This window comes from Vigna unguiculata, chromosome 11, assembly GCF_037176805.1.
Source record: "Vigna unguiculata cultivar grain cowpea cultivar isolate G323 ecotype 2 chromosome 11, ASM3717680v1, whole genome shotgun sequence".
NCBI lineage: Eukaryota > Viridiplantae > Streptophyta > Magnoliopsida > Fabales > Fabaceae > Vigna > Vigna unguiculata.
The window spans coordinates 39,182,789-39,198,510 of record NC_140802.1 but is presented as its reverse complement, the minus strand read 5'-3'; the positions used below and the strand labels follow the sequence as shown (position 1 = coordinate 39,198,510).

Sequence of the window (15,722 nt, the reverse complement as noted above, 5' to 3'; positions counted from 1 at the left end):
AGTAAATTTATGCATTTCTAAAGTTGGGAAACTAAATTGAGTAAAGTTTCATAAAAGGACTCATTCCAATTTTTCACTCAAAGTTAATGGACCAAAAACATATTTAAACTTTCTTTTTATACAGTATAAGATTTTTATCACTCTTAGTTATTGATTTTTTAGTGTTCTTTTAATTTTTGTGTTAATTAACTAATTCATTTATTTAAATCTTTTTAATAAAAATAATTTTAGTTATAGAAAAAATTTATTTTAAATTTTCTTTATTTTATAATATAAGATTTTTTTTAATTTTATTATTCTTGTAACTTTCATATTAATTAACTAATTAATTCAATTAAATTAAATTTTATTCATTAACATAATTTTAGTCATAAAACAATATTTAAATTTTACTATTGTTCTAATTCTTTTTTGATTAATTAATTTATTCATTTAATAGTGTTATGGATAAAAATAGTTTTAATTATAGATAAGTAATTATCTCATATTTTCTTTTTTATAGTATAAGATACTTATTGCTTTTAGTGTCTGTAAATGGATTTAAAAGTTGTTGTCTCTAAATGGTTAATTGTGAAGATTAAAGTATTAAAAGCTCAGGGTTAAAGTAAAAATTTTAAAAATGTCATTTTGTGGTATTTGCATTTTGATATGGTGTAAGAAGAAAAAAAAGATAGGGTGCAGAAAACAATACCCTCAAATGTAATGTTACAATTCGGCGTATTATAAATCTTCTCCACACAAGCCCAACCAACCAAAGGCAAGATTCTACCAATATTCTCCACATAAGTATTATCGGAATTGTATCTTTGATACTATGAAACTTAGGATTCTTCATCTCATATTGTCTTGTATGCCTACTTTATTAAGGAATATTTTATGATTTTGAAAATTCTAAAGTGAGAGGAATTTGGGGGATATATGTGAAAATAAAATAAAAGGAGACTCAAGACATCGCTTTTAAGTGCTTTTGAGGGAGTGGTAACACTACTTGTTGACCAGAACATAAACGAAAATGACTTATGAATTGGAATGCATTTTGACATAAAACCTTATTTGCATGAAAAATAATTGCAGCACAAGTTCTGTCACGATCACGTTTCCTAGTGGTATTCTATATATCACTCTTCTCCACGGAAATATAATCACCAAATGACAATTTTGACCAATTTTCTGTCCACACTGTTTTCACATTTGTCACTCAGCAATTCATTCTCGCCTTTTTAAATATTTTTTTACAATAAACAAAGAAAAAAGAGAAACAAATTAAAAGAGGACAGATATGATATTTGTAGTAATTCTTTTAGTGAAAATACCAGTAAATTTTCTAAAGGGATACAAGAAAATTTGATTTTGCTTTTACTCATTAATTGTGGTTCATTGTGAAGATATACGTAAAAGATATTTTGTATATAATAAATCTTCAATCAATCTCCTAGTTGCCTTGGACCAACGAGAGCAATGATAATTGTAATCACTAATCAGATAGTTTGTTCTTCACGGTAAGTAATAAATTATTAGAAAAATAGGTCATGAATGATTAATGCTAAAATTACAAAATGGATTGATTTTATATGTAGCTGGTTCATTTTTATTTCTCAATTCATTTTTAAATTGAGAAAATGTGTTATTAATGTTATTTCATTGTAAAGAATTAATTGAGATCACATTTTCTTTTACTTATGTGTTATTTAGGATTTTAAGCATTATTTATGATCGTATTTTAGAAAGATACAAATACTTAATATGTTTTCTTTTTGTTTATATGATCGTAAGAGAATTACTTAATTTATGAGCATTCCTCATTCTTCAAGAAGATGTGAAGCATGTTGTTTTCCCAAATTAGCATATGTATTACCAGAAATTAAAAACATAAACTTGGAGATGGGTTCTTTTGTATTGTTTCCTTCCGATAGTTTTTTATTTTACTTTATTACTTTTACCAAGAAACTAATAATGTATCACTTACATTATTAGGAGAATTCATCCTCAATATCATATATTAAAAATATTGTATTACTCTTTTATCATATGTAATCATGAATTAAGTTAGATACGTACATTAGATTTTTTTTCATAGACACATATTTATTATATGATTGAAATAATAAATAATATACTAATATTTAAATAATATTTTTTTATTCAATTCATTTTGGATTGATTCAGAAGTATCAAATCGTCAATCGAATTAATATGTTCGATTCTAAAAAAAAAAATTCAAATCGGTATAAACAAATCTTTTATTTTAATCTATTATTGATTTTTTATATTAAGTTTTGTTTACACTGATTATATGAGTTTGATTCTAAGCACTCCTAATATAAATTGTCGTTGAAAGAGTTCTAAATGACTTCTTAAAGAACTAGCGTAACACAGGCGCTATCGCGCCTGTGTGTATATTTTTTAAATATACGTAATATTTTATTAGCAGTGATAATATTATAATGTTATTAAATAAATATATATATATTAAAATTATATTTATTAAAAATAAAGTGAAATATATCAGAACAACAAAGGCATCTGATTTTATAAAAAGTTTATAAAGTAACGGTCAATTTTTAAAAATTTAATAAATTATTATATTTAAAGGGTAAAATCGGTATTTTGAAAAGTGGACACAAAAAGGGGAATCCCCTTTATATATTGTTATAGATACATGATCTTTTAAAATGCAAAGGATAGATTTCTTATGATTAAATAGTCTAGGTAAAAATATTGTGTATTTAAATATTAATATTGCTGTTGTTTGAACAATATATGTGATGAAGAAGAAAATATATTATAAGGTACTATATAGTTTTAATTTGAATTTATACAATAACAATCATACATTTATTATGTTTTTAAGAATTATTGTTCATTTTGTAATATTTAAATATCGCGTATTTATCACGTATTGTAAGGCCCCATTTCTTTTCTGCCCTAAAGTTAGTGGGTTGCCCTACAGGATTGGGCCTAAAGGCCGGCTCATAGGATAAAAACTTTCGTGTTGCCCTAATCCCGCACTCACTTCCACTCTTGCAGAACTCAGTAGCCGTCACCCTTCCGCACTAGAGCTCTGCTAGGGTTTACTCCGAACCTTGAACAAGTAAGCTCAGTTGCGTTTCCTAGCCCCATCTCAGTAATCTGCCGTTGGAGCTTCGCGTTCCGCTGTTGGAGACGCACCCCGCTCTTAGCCTTTTTCCAGGTACGGGAAGTTAGAGCTCTTGGTTCCCAGTCGTTTTGGTCTGTGTTTGCGTTGGTTGCTGCTTGTATGGTTTAATCCTTCGATTTGGTGTGTGAGAATGCTTTGTATGCTTGTTTCGTTCGATAAACATGGTTGTTGCAGTGAAGAACAGTGGCGAGACCTGTTAATCTCGCCCAAGCGAGCCAGTCTCGCCTAAGCGAGAGGAACAGGGAGCTCGCCTAGGACTCTTGCGCGAAAGGTCGCCCAGGCGACCAGCTCGGCTTTTGAGCGAGCGAGCATCTCGCCCAGGCGAGAGGGGTCTCGCCTAAGCGAGATCCCGTGATGTTCCCTGGGTGCTTCATCGAACCCTCGCCTAGGCGAAGGAGGGGCTCGCCTGAGCGAGCACGTCTCGCCTGAGCGAAACCCTTCAGCCTGAGCGAGGGGTTGGGCGAGGCAGTACGCTGTTTGGGTGCTTGTTTATTCTTGGATGATTGATATTGGCTTCAATGTGAATTGTATGATGAGAAACATGTATATAATGGAATATTATGTGTACTTGGCATGAATTATGAATTGTGCATGACGGGTTGGGTGTGAACTTGGCATGCGAAACGAATGTGTGGTTGGAAATTAAAGGAACATGGTATTAACATGAGAGGAGACCCTAGGCTCATGGTGTGGCAGTGATCCGACGTATGGATTCAAATGTGATGCGTACGAGGAATAGATCTCATGGATGGGTATGGAATTGTAAACATGACTTTGATGTTCTCCTACTGTTGTTTTATGAATGTTGTCCGTGTCAGCGTGTAATTCCTTGGGGTCTCTAGGTGAGACATCCGGGGCTACGCTTCAGTGGTCGGGACGTAATCCCATGGCCCCTGTTAGTGGGTGTCCATGGTGGTGCCCCATCTGTATAACTAGGTAAGGATTCAAGGTAAGGTTGCATCCTGACACTCTAAGGAGCCAGTTAGTCTCACTTAGAGCGGACTGACTCCTGTGGTGAGAGTAGCAGGAGACCTGAAATTCATTAAGGGCTAACCTTGTGGTGGGGGAGATTTGATTCATCGTAATACTTGTAACACATAGTTCGGAGATGAGCAGCTCAGGGTCGAGCAGAGGTATCCACCACAAGTGCAAGCATCCGCTGAATCCGACCAAGTTATACGTATCCGGATGAGTCGAGTCGAGTCGTAGTGTATTGAATGAAGAGTCATAACATGCTTGGTTGTTATATGGATATGGGATGATGAAAATATATTTAACTGTATGATGAATAAGTCGTTGGCTCTAGCTTACCCGTTTTGTTGTATGGTTGTATTGTATGTGGCTGTTCTTTCTTGCAATGATCATCAATTTGATTGATGGGAGCAGATGGGCGAAGTTCTCGTGGTCGACAAGGGAATGGCGATTCTGCTGCTTAGCCATCTGGGCTGGAGTTTTTCTTCATGTTTTCTTTAGGGCTACGACCCATGTATCTCTTTATGCATTTCTACTTTATACTCTCCGTTAGGTTTGTATTCAGTTTTCTTTTGGCATCGTGGTGTGCCCGGTTTTTGTAGGGGTTATGTTAAGGATCCCAAGACTACGCTACAGTACTAATATTGTGTGACGTTTCCTTTAATTTCGCTTTATAATTAAATGGGACGTTACATGTATCATATCATATTATTTTCAAAATAAATGTATCGACGTGTCAGATATGTGTCGTATCCGATATTGTATCCGTGTATCATAGCCAATACCTTTTTTGTACATATTTTTCATTTTCATAAATCATATTTTAAAAATTACATAACATTCAATACTATTTTTATATACTATATCTACTTAATCTACTTAATTGTATTTACATATATTTCTATATTATTGATCTACAAGTAATTGTTAAGTTAATTTTTGATGACACCAACGTCAGGTCATACCCATAAGTTTCTTCCATAATTAAGCTATAATAGTTCTACTAGTAATGGAACACAATGACTTCATGAATGCATTTCTCATTTGTCTTCTATTTTTTTGGCCAAACACGCCACTAAGCAGTTGAGAATTTGTGAATGATTTTGCACACAAACATTCATCAATTCGGGACCACCTAAAGTGACATCTCTATCTACTACGTTTTCTTTTACAATGAGTTAAAATAAAACTTTTAATTTTTAACATACGACTCTTTCAATACTAAATAAACTATTTTTAAAGGTAAATATATAAAAGAAATATAATTTTAGTTTAATTTTCTACAAAATATTTATTTATATTGAATTTTTAATATTATGTTTCATATTAAATTGTTCTTTAAAATATTTTTAAATTTCATTTTTATCTTTTAATTTGTTTTCTATTATAACAATAAATATATATTTTGTACCTTATAATGATATATACCATATATGACGTATTACAAATTATGTTGGTTTTTTTATTAGGAAGAATTTAAGCAGCCTCTTATCCATACCCATTTTCACTTTTACCCCAAAAAAAAATCTTATATCTCTCTATGTACGTCTCTTGCATGGGAGATACCTCTATATAAGACCTAAGCAGCTTCTGATGAAAACACACATGCTTCACGCTCAGAAGAACAATTAAGTTGAACACTTCAAAAACCCGTTTTCCAGGTTTTATATATATCCCAAACGCTCACTCATGGCCAATGGTTCTGTGCTCTCAGCTGTTGTTAAAAGGTAAGGAGGCTCTAACCTACGAAACACAACTGCTTCCCATTTATTTATTTTTAATGGTGTAACGTGTAATTGATGAAATACTTATCACTATTAATCAGGACATAACTCTTTCTCTTGGATTATGATTTGGTTCATCTTACCCCTACTACAGAATAATTGTTCAATTATTCCGTATCAAATAATCATAATACAATAATTGTTGAAAGAAATATTATTACAGGTGACATCAATTCACCAGTGCAGGAAGGGTCTTTGGCAGCGGTTGTTTTTAATATTCTGCACCGGTTCGGGAACCGAAGCATATTGGGGCGAGGCCAAAAGGTCATAGCTTTTGGCCTCGGTTAAGAACCGAAGCCATAGAGGGCGCTTCTGCCTCGGTTTTCCAAGCACCCGAGGCCATAGACCCTGCCTTTTGCCTCGGTTTTGGCTGCACCCGAGGCCATATGGGCTCTTTTTGGCCTCGGTTTTTGTTGCACCCGAGGCCATATGGTGTTTTTTTTTTTTTTTTTTTTTTTTAAATTCGATACCCTTTTGGCCTCGGTTTTGGCTGCACCCGAGGCCATATGGGCTCTTTTTGGCCTCGGTTTTTGTTGCACCCGAGGCCATATGGTGTTTTTTTATTTTTTATTTTTTAAATTCGATACACTTTTTGCTTCGTTTGTGGTATGAACCGAGGCCTAATACTCTGTTTTTTTTTTAAATGCAGTTTCTGTTTTGGTGTTATTCCCACATTTAAACCTGCAAATTTTGTTCAGCACAGACCAGAATAGACCAGAACAAAATATTTTAAAACACATCCACAATTCAAATTCATTTAAAAGACAATTACAAATCATTTACAATCAAGATACATGTTCTAATCAATAGTATTGTACATTTCAATTATATATTTGGCACATGCTATCCTACCAAACTTGATGGACTTTGCGGGAATTGCTGCAGGACTCTTGAATGTCTACAAAATAATAGATTAAGTTAAGTTAGTATATAAAAAGGAAATATTGCAAAGTATTCATTTTAATTCAAATATTGCTGCAGGACTCTTGAATGTCTACAAAATAATAGGTGAAGTAGACCCAATTTCAATATCACGATTAAATTCTTATGTTCTTAGATAGAAAAAGTTTCATTTCACTCATGGTTATACCTTTTGATTTAACCGTAAACTTGTTCAGACTTTATTTTCCGAAAATTAAAATAAAAATCTATTGGAGAATTATTAGCTTGATAACATAACATGACATGCAGGCTTGAGGGGAAAGTGGCGATTATCACCGGTGGTGCCAGCGGCATAGGTGAGGCCACTGCAAGACTCTTCTCACAGCATGGAGCTCATGTGGTGGTAGCTGATATTCAAGACGATGTGGGACTTTCTCTCTGCAATGAGTTGGAATCAGCCATATATGTTCATTGCGATGTGACAAAGGAAGAAGACATCGAAAAGTGCGTGGACACAGCAGTTTCCAAGTTCGGGAAGCTAGACATCATGTTTAATAACGCCGGTACAGGCGACGAGTTCAAACGAAGCATACTCGACAACACAAAATCTGATTTTGAGAGGGTGATAAGAGTGAACCTGGTTGGTCCATTTCTGGGAACAAAGCACGCTGCAAGAGTGATGATTCCTGGTAGAAGAGGGTGCATAATTAACACAGCGAGTGTTGCAGGATGCATAGGTGGAGGAGCTACACATGCCTACACCAGTTCAAAGCATGCCCTAGTGGGACTAACCAAAAACACTGCGGTGGAGCTTGGACAATTCGGTATTCGTGTGAACTGTGTGTCCCCTTTTGCCATTGTGACACCGTTGTTGAACAAATATTTCAATCTTGATGAAGAAGGAGTTCGTAAGACTTATATGAACCTAAAAGGTTGGTATCCTGTGCCTAACGATGTGGCAGAAGCTGCTCTTTACTTAGCAAGTGATGAGTCTAAGTTTGTTAGTTCTCATAATCTTGTCATAGACGGAGGTTTGATCAATTCAAATGTAGGATTTCCTATGTTTGAGATGTAAAAATGTTCTGGTTCCTTAAATAGTTATATTGTTGGTGTTATTTGGCTTGGAGGACAGTTCAGAAACCGTAGCTTCCGGCATATGTGAAGAAAGAAGGCAATAGATTGGTGGTTATTATAATCCTCATTCAAATCTAGCTATTTTGCTCATTCTTGTGAAAAAAAATAAACATGTGTTACGATGGAAATGTGTTTTATATTATAAAGATTTATTGAGTGATAAAATAATAGTATATTTTGTTTTATATTTTTTAAGAGGTGGAGAACACAGGAGGCGGAGGGAATGAAAAATATCAGTGGGATAAATTAATGATTAAGGCCATTTTCAATAGGTTGTCAACTGCACTTAATATACCCAAAAGTAATAAAATGATGGAAAACAATTTTAGTAAAATGATCCGGTTTTACAAAGAAAAAGGTTGCACTAAGAAGGAAAATTCATAATTATGTGTGCAAAATTTGAAAATATAATGACATGCACAAACGTATTTGATTTTTTTTTAAACAAATAAATGGCTGTGAAGTAGTAAAATATCCGTGAGCTTTGAGTAAGCTAAAATTCTGATTCTTCCTTTCACACAAAAATGAAAAGGACTTACCTATAAAAGAGAACCTTTTTGACAAATCACTATGGGATTAAAAAAAATACATTTTCTAATCAAGTTCAAGCTCTAAATAAAAAAAAAATGACGAAAATCACGAATTTACTGAGGTAAAAATAGTTGACGGTGTCTAATCTCCTAGTTTTCATCTCTTCTAACAAGTTTAGAGAGGAATAATTATTGCCTAACCAAACCTTGCCGTTGGTTTTGACAGCCGCGTCGTCACTTGAATCGGAGGTATCATCGGTCACTTAGTTTTCTCCAAAATCGCGAAACATTTTTCATTATCTCTCAACACCCAATTTTGTTAACACTCAATTTCATCCTGAATTAATAAAAAATGATTTCAAATTGTAAATGCTTGAAAAATAGGTAGTTACGTAATTTTCTTTTTTCTTTAATTTTAATTAAGTTAATTAAAACATGTTTTGTGAAAACTTGGAGAATCTCATTTTAAAGAAAAAATAGAAAAGGAAATGAAAATAGAAAAGGAATAAAAAAAACAAAGGGAAGAGAAAAAAAGAAAACAATGAAATAGACCTTTTCTCTTTGGCCCAATTCTCACTAAAATAATATATATATATATATATATATATATATATATATATATATATATATATATATATATATATATATATTTTGCTGTTTGCAACTCTTATTTTCACCATTTTGAAACCTCATCCTTCATTTTTCAATTTTTACCCTTCCCCAACTAAGCCCAACTTTTTTTGCTATCTACACGGTACCATTTTAATTTTTACACCATTTTGGACCAAGTACATGTTTTTAGTGACTCCACCATCCTCTTTTGTTTTCTACACTCATTTTGGGCCAAGTCCAATACATGTTTAATGTCCACACTCCTCCCATTTTATTTTCATTTTGATGGATGTAGGTTAATAAAAGGGATTATGGTTCTGTCTTTAATTATAATAAGATTATTTTTTAGTAAGTCATCAAGGAAGTATGAAAATAGAAAAAAAAAGTAAAGATATAAATCTAAGATTATAATATCTCTCATGATATTAATATTCTATTATAATTTATGTATTTTATATCTATGATTCTCTTACTACGATGTTTCTTAAATTAAGTTTTTTCACATTAGTATGAACTCTAATCACTCATTGAAAAATGTTTGAGCAGAGAAAATGAATTTTTTTTATTAGAAAAAAATAATTTATATATAAAAAAATTTAATTAGATATCTCTAATTTTTTTGTCCAAATTCCATCACGGTAGTAATCTCAATCTTAGCTAACCTATTTTGGCATTTGATTGCAAAATTAAAGCCATGTTGGATGAAATTATTGATTTTATATTCTTTCATCCACACGCTTCAATATATATAAAAAAAGTTATTTTTTGACAAACTTGACAAAGTTTTCATAAATAAAATTAAAATAGATTTATATTTTATTTTTTAACTAAAATAAAGTAATAAATTAGTATTTTTTTTACCTAGGTAGTTTGTCATTTATAAAAGAAAAAATTGTTAACCTATCATTTTCTATATAAAATTACCACACCTTTCTTATGGATTTTGCTATGCATTTTTTGTTTAAACGTTGGTTTTGATCATTATATCTATAAAAAAAATATAGTATATAAATCATTATTGTTGATGTATCTAGAACAACCTCTTTATAGAGTTTGCACCACCCTAAGTTTTTAGGGCAACTATGCATGACAACAACTGTCCTTTGAATTATTTGCACACTAATTATGTTTTTCTCATGAAAGAAGATAGTCACCACTTATAATATATATTTTTCCTTAAAAAAAAATATACAATTGACATTTTTTTATGGGTCTTTTATGAAAATATCCAATTCAATTTTTTTATTTATAATTTTTTTAATTATTATAATGGATAAGTAGTGATTAAGAAAACGACATTATTACGAAAAGAATCATATGTTTTTAAGCATACTTTATCTTATCTCTATTTTTGAAAGAAATCTTGCATTTTTAAATGGACACTTATTTTCTCATTTTGTGAGGTGAGAAGCAGATGCTGTATTGTTGGGACTTCTCATTAAAATCCCTAAGTTCATAATTGATTGGAACTTCTTATCTTATCTAATATATGAATGAACCAATTGGGGAGTGAGGCGTGTCGTGTGGGAATGCATAAAACCATGTATAAGAATTTTTAAGTCTAAGAATTTAAAAAAGTTATATAAATTATTTTGGCTTTTTTTTTTTTTTAATTTGAGTTTTAAAATTTTATCATTATTGTTTTTAGATATTATATACTATTGTGTAATTTATTTTTTTTATTATCAAATACCTACCTTTTTATACATATTTTTCAGTTGTCTTGAATTATAAATAATTCTAAAAGTTACATTTAGCATGCCACTATATTCAATACTATTTTTTGCATACCATCTTTATTGAATTCTTTATATATTTAATGTTGAATGAAATTAAGACTATAAATATTCCTATATTGTAAATCTACAAAGTAATTGTTAAATTACCAGTTGAAAACGAGTGAATGCATTTGTACGCAAGCATTCATCCTTTTGGGATCATGTAAAGTGACATGTTTCTTAAATGAGCTAAAAAAGATTTTAATTTGTAATATATTACTTTTTTAAATACTTAATATATTATTTTTAAATTAAATATATATATAAAAAATGCAATTTTAGTTTAAAAGGCTATTTGTTGTTTTTTATAGCATTTACGGATTTTGCAATATGCTAATTTAAGATTCTCCATAATTCTGAATGAAATATAAAAAAGGAAAAGATTTTATATTAGTGGTATCATAGCCCATAGTATTCGATTCAAACTGAGACAAATATATTTCATTTTGATGAGATTATTGTGCTACAACCCAACAATTTTTTGAAGTCTCATAAATTGTATTGACATGAATGGATGCAACAATGTTATATTTTAGTAAAAATTATTATAAAATCCAACTTAAAGTTACAAAAAATATTATTAAAAGTTTAAATGAGTTAAGAGTTCTGATAAACACAACATGTTCGATACTTGCATGGGAGGTATAGTCTATATAAGACCCAAGCTAGAACAGAAGAAAGCTCAGAAGAACATCAAGTTGAACACTTCAAAACAACTTTTCCAGGTTTTTTATATATTCCAAAACCTCACTCATGGCGAATGGTTCTGTGCTCTCAGTTGCAGTTAAAAGGTAAGGATTCTAAAACCAATCAAACACACCCAAAAATTAACAGAGAATTGTTATCTTGATAACATAACATGACATGCAGGCTTGAGGGGAAAGTAGCCATTATCACCGGTGGAGCCAGCGGCATAGGTGAGGCCACTGCAACACTCTTCTCACAGCATGGAGCTCATGTGGTGGTGGCTGATATTCAAGACGATGTGGGACTTTCTCTCTGCAATGAGTTGGAATCAGCCATATATGTTCATTGCGATGTGACAAAGGAAGAAGACGTTGAAAACTGCGTGAACATAGCAGTTTCCAAGTTCGGGAAGCTGGACATCATGTTTAATAACGCTGGTACAGGTGACGAGTTCAAAAGAAGCATACTGGACAACACAAAATCTGATTTTGAGAGAGTGATAAGTGTGAACCTGGTTGGTCCATTTCTGGGAACAAAACACGCTGCAAGAGTCATGATTCCTGCTAGAAAAGGGTGCATAATTAACACAGCGAGTGTTGCAGGATGCATAGGTGGAGGAGCTACACATGCCTACACCAGTTCAAAGCATGGCCTTGTGGGGCTGATGAAAAACACTGCGGTGGAGCTTGGACAGTTCGGTATTCGTGTGAACTGTGTGTCCCCTTTTGCGGTTGCAACACCATTGTTGAGTAAATATTTCAATCTTGATGAAGAAGGAGTTCGTGAGGCTTATTCCAACCTAAAAGGTTCTTATCTTGTGCCCAACGATGTGGCCGAAGCTGCTCTTTACTTGGCAGGTGATGAGTCGAAGTATGTTAGTGCTCACAATCTTGTGTTAGACGGAGGGTTGACCAATTCAAATGTAGGATTTCCTATGTTTGAGAAATCTGTGTAAACATGTTTTTTGTCTTTAAATAATTGTTGGTGTTTTGGCTTGGCGAACAGTTCAGAAACTGTAGTGGTATTGTAATCCTCCAATTTGCTCATTTGTGTGCAAAGAATAAAGATAGGTTATGAAAATTAATTTTGTAATGAGTAAAATTTACTTAAGGAACTAATATCATCTTCAAGAACAAAAAAAAAAAAATGAATTCATGAATCTTTCTCTGATTTCTACGTAGACTCATATACTTTAGTTCCTAAAAACCCCTACCCTTTGATTTATTTTCATCCAATGTCAGAGTCGCTGTAACCATTTATCCTATAGTTTAGCGTGTCTCATAACATGCAAAACTTTAGCCATTCTTTGCAATAATACTCATGAAATTTGTTTTAGCAGAAATGAAGAAAACTATTGATAACAAGATGTATGTAATGTAATTTGCCTTTAATATTTATTTAGTCCTTAGATTTAAATGTTGATAGACTTAGAAGTAAAATTATTGTTATATATATATATATAAAGAGCATCACATATTATTTAATCATTACCAAAATCGACAAAGTGTTCCTTTTTACATAAATGTTTTAATGCATAAAACTAGAAGGATGAGAAAAAAAAGAAAGGAAGTGATTGGTGTTGGTGTTTGAAAATTATAAATGATGATAATGTTAGGTTTTTAAGGAGGGGGTTTCACTGGGGAGATACAACACCAATGAGACATGAGCCCAACCATATAAGGCACAGACACCATTCTCAACCCAAAACCTTAAGGCAATAGGTTTATGGGTCTTGATCCTTATATGGTGCTCTATTTTCTCATTTCTGGTCAATATAAGACTTAGACTCATACTTGGATTCCTAAGAGATAATTATTCCCCTCCACCAACTGGTAAGGTATCTCCGGCAGATCCCGCGTTGCACCTCCCCTTTTGCATTTCACCCACTCTACTTAATGTATCCAAGACTGACATTTAGAGTAATAAAAATTATTTTTGTGTCTGCTAAGAGTGAATTTGGCCCACTCTTTCATTAATATTTTTATTTTTTTATCTCCTCTATTTAACATTAGATGAACCAACACTTATATTATTATAAAAGGTTTTTTAGTCGTGATACAAAATTGGAATTTTTTCTATTTTAAACTTTTGTACAATTTGGTCTCTAAACTTGAAAAATTAATCGATATAATCATTTTAGTCAAATCTTGCTAAATTTTGTTAATGTATTAAACACATTATATATTAACGTTTAAATTGTTTACATTGTTCGTTCATATTTAAACTCAAATGTCATCTAGAACGTTGTTTAATAAACTCAATAAAATTAATGTTGTGTGATTAAAATGACTACATCCATTAATTTTTAAAATTTAGAGATCAAAATATATCAAAGTTTGAAACAATGATGAATTTTAATTTCACATCCAAAAATTCAGTAACTAAAAATATAGAAAATTATTTTACCTTTGTTTAGAGTGACTTGGTCCATTCTTTTATTATTGATTTTGTTTTCTATTTATTTCTTCTATTTAGTGTCGACTAAACTTATTAATATTAATAAAATGATATTTTGAAGCACTGAATTGGCCCACACAATGTTATATATGTTTGTTGATGGTAATGTAGACCTGTATGGCAAAATATGTGACTGAGGTTTGAAGATGCTCTATTAAGGTAGAGAATAAATTTAGATGTGTGGACTTTTCAAATTGCAAAAATTAGAGCAAGTTCATGAACATTGCGACACGTTTATGCTCACTTGGCTACAACATTGCGATTATCTTCTTTCCATTGTTTTCTTATCAAGCTATATTGAACATTTGAGAACAAGAATGATTTTGTACGCAATTGTGACTTCACATTCATCCTTTTCCGTTCATATAAAGTGACATCTCTATGTACGTTTTTTCTTTCTTCACAAATATTAATTGAAAATGTAAAACTTTTGTTAGCGTAAGATTTAAAATCAATTACTTATATCTCTAGCAATATTAATATCTGTTAAACCTTGAGACTACTAGGGTAAATTTAACTAACCTTAATATGATGCAAAATATTTTTTTAAAATAATTAGAAAATATAAAATTATTTTTAGATGGTGTAGTAGAATCTAGTAGTTAATTTTAGGTTGTTGTTAACTATTTTTTATTTTTATTTTTTAATAAATAAATATTTGTATTAATATTAGATTAATATCGGTTAAGTTTATGAATAAATTAAAAATAATAGAATCTATTAGACATTGATAAAACCGGTTTTCTTATCTCTAAAACAAGACTAATTAATTATTTTTATGAATTGCTAACATGGATCCTACCTAGGTTATCAATTAATTTCTCTAGAATTTGGAACAATTAATTGTTAATCTTGCAACTTATTAAGACTTTGGGTTAGGATAACTATGCATCATACATAGCATGCCCTTCAAAATGCGCGAGTAAATGAAAAAAATAATGGCAAATTTTGTTACTCAATTGAAAAGTAATTTAAATTCTAATACACTGATTTTCCACCTTACTTTGCTAGAAGTGGTTTGACTAACACAAGAAAATAAATATTTAGAAGCTACCCAATTAGTTAATGTTATTAAGCTGACACTAATATATTTTTAAGTTTATTTAATTTACTATGACTTAGTTTATGTTAAATGAAACATATTTTCAATATTAATTTAATTTGTGTGGGTGTAAACAATACTACTGACATTATTGTAAAAAAATAAAATATTCTCATACAATACTTTTGTTCTATTTATCAACAAAACTAAAAACAACTGACAAAAAAAAAACTAATAAATTGAATTAAGAGAATGAGATGAATGTGAGGAGACAATGACTAGACGAAAGAGATCGATTTAGATGAATAAGATAAATATAAAGACACGATGAGAAGTTTTGTGTAGGTAAGTGAAATATTAATTTTATATATTTTGATTAGTTAAATATGAATTTTTTGGATTAAACATAATCTATTGCTCACATTCTAACTCACTAAAAATTATAAAGATATATTAATAGTCTGATCAACACTAAAATAAATGAAATTGGTATCAATTTAAGTTATGCTAACTTAAATAAATAAATAAATAAATATATATATATATATATATATATATATATATATATATATATATATATAAAGACTAAAAATAAATAAAATTAGTGTAAATTAAACTGATCTTCTTATCCATTTTTAAGAATTATTTCAATCAACATTAACTTAATCAACACCAACAAAAATATTC

The 15,722-nt window shown here is 30.9% G+C and overlaps 2 protein-coding genes across 2 annotated transcripts; both read left to right on the top strand.

Annotated features, from left to right (window-relative positions):
* The first annotated feature begins 5,734 nt into the window (after positions 1-5,734).
* On the top strand, positions 5,735-8,075 carry LOC114169054 (borneol dehydrogenase, mitochondrial). The gene is made up of 2 exons (XM_028054071.2): positions 5,735-5,856; positions 7,105-8,075. The coding sequence occupies exons 1-2, from the start codon at positions 5,819-5,821 to the stop codon at positions 7,868-7,870; spliced, it is 804 nt and encodes a 267-aa protein (XP_027909872.2). The 5' UTR covers positions 5,735-5,818; the 3' UTR covers positions 7,871-8,075.
* A 3,392-nt stretch (positions 8,076-11,467) lies between these two features.
* Positions 11,468-12,616, top strand: LOC114168853 (borneol dehydrogenase, mitochondrial-like). Its single transcript, XM_028053820.2, has 2 exons — positions 11,468-11,640; positions 11,720-12,616. The coding sequence occupies exons 1-2, from the start codon at positions 11,603-11,605 to the stop codon at positions 12,489-12,491; spliced, it is 810 nt and encodes a 269-aa protein (XP_027909621.2). The 5' UTR covers positions 11,468-11,602; the 3' UTR covers positions 12,492-12,616.
* The last annotated feature ends 3,106 nt before the right edge of the window (positions 12,617-15,722 follow it).

Excerpts from the sequence above, each read along its gene's own strand:
- LOC114169054 (XM_028054071.2), top strand. The coding sequence starts at position 5,819 with ATGGCCAATGGTTCTGTGCTCTCAGCTGTTGTTAAAAG. Across the intron at positions 5,857-7,104 it reads CTCTCAGCTGTTGTTAAAAG|GCTTGAGGGGAAAGTGGCGA; the intron begins GTAAGGAGGCTC and ends CATGACATGCAG.
- LOC114168853 (XM_028053820.2), top strand. The coding sequence starts at position 11,603 with ATGGCGAATGGTTCTGTGCTCTCAGTTGCAGTTAAAAG. Across the intron at positions 11,641-11,719 it reads CTCTCAGTTGCAGTTAAAAG|GCTTGAGGGGAAAGTAGCCA; the intron begins GTAAGGATTCTA and ends CATGACATGCAG.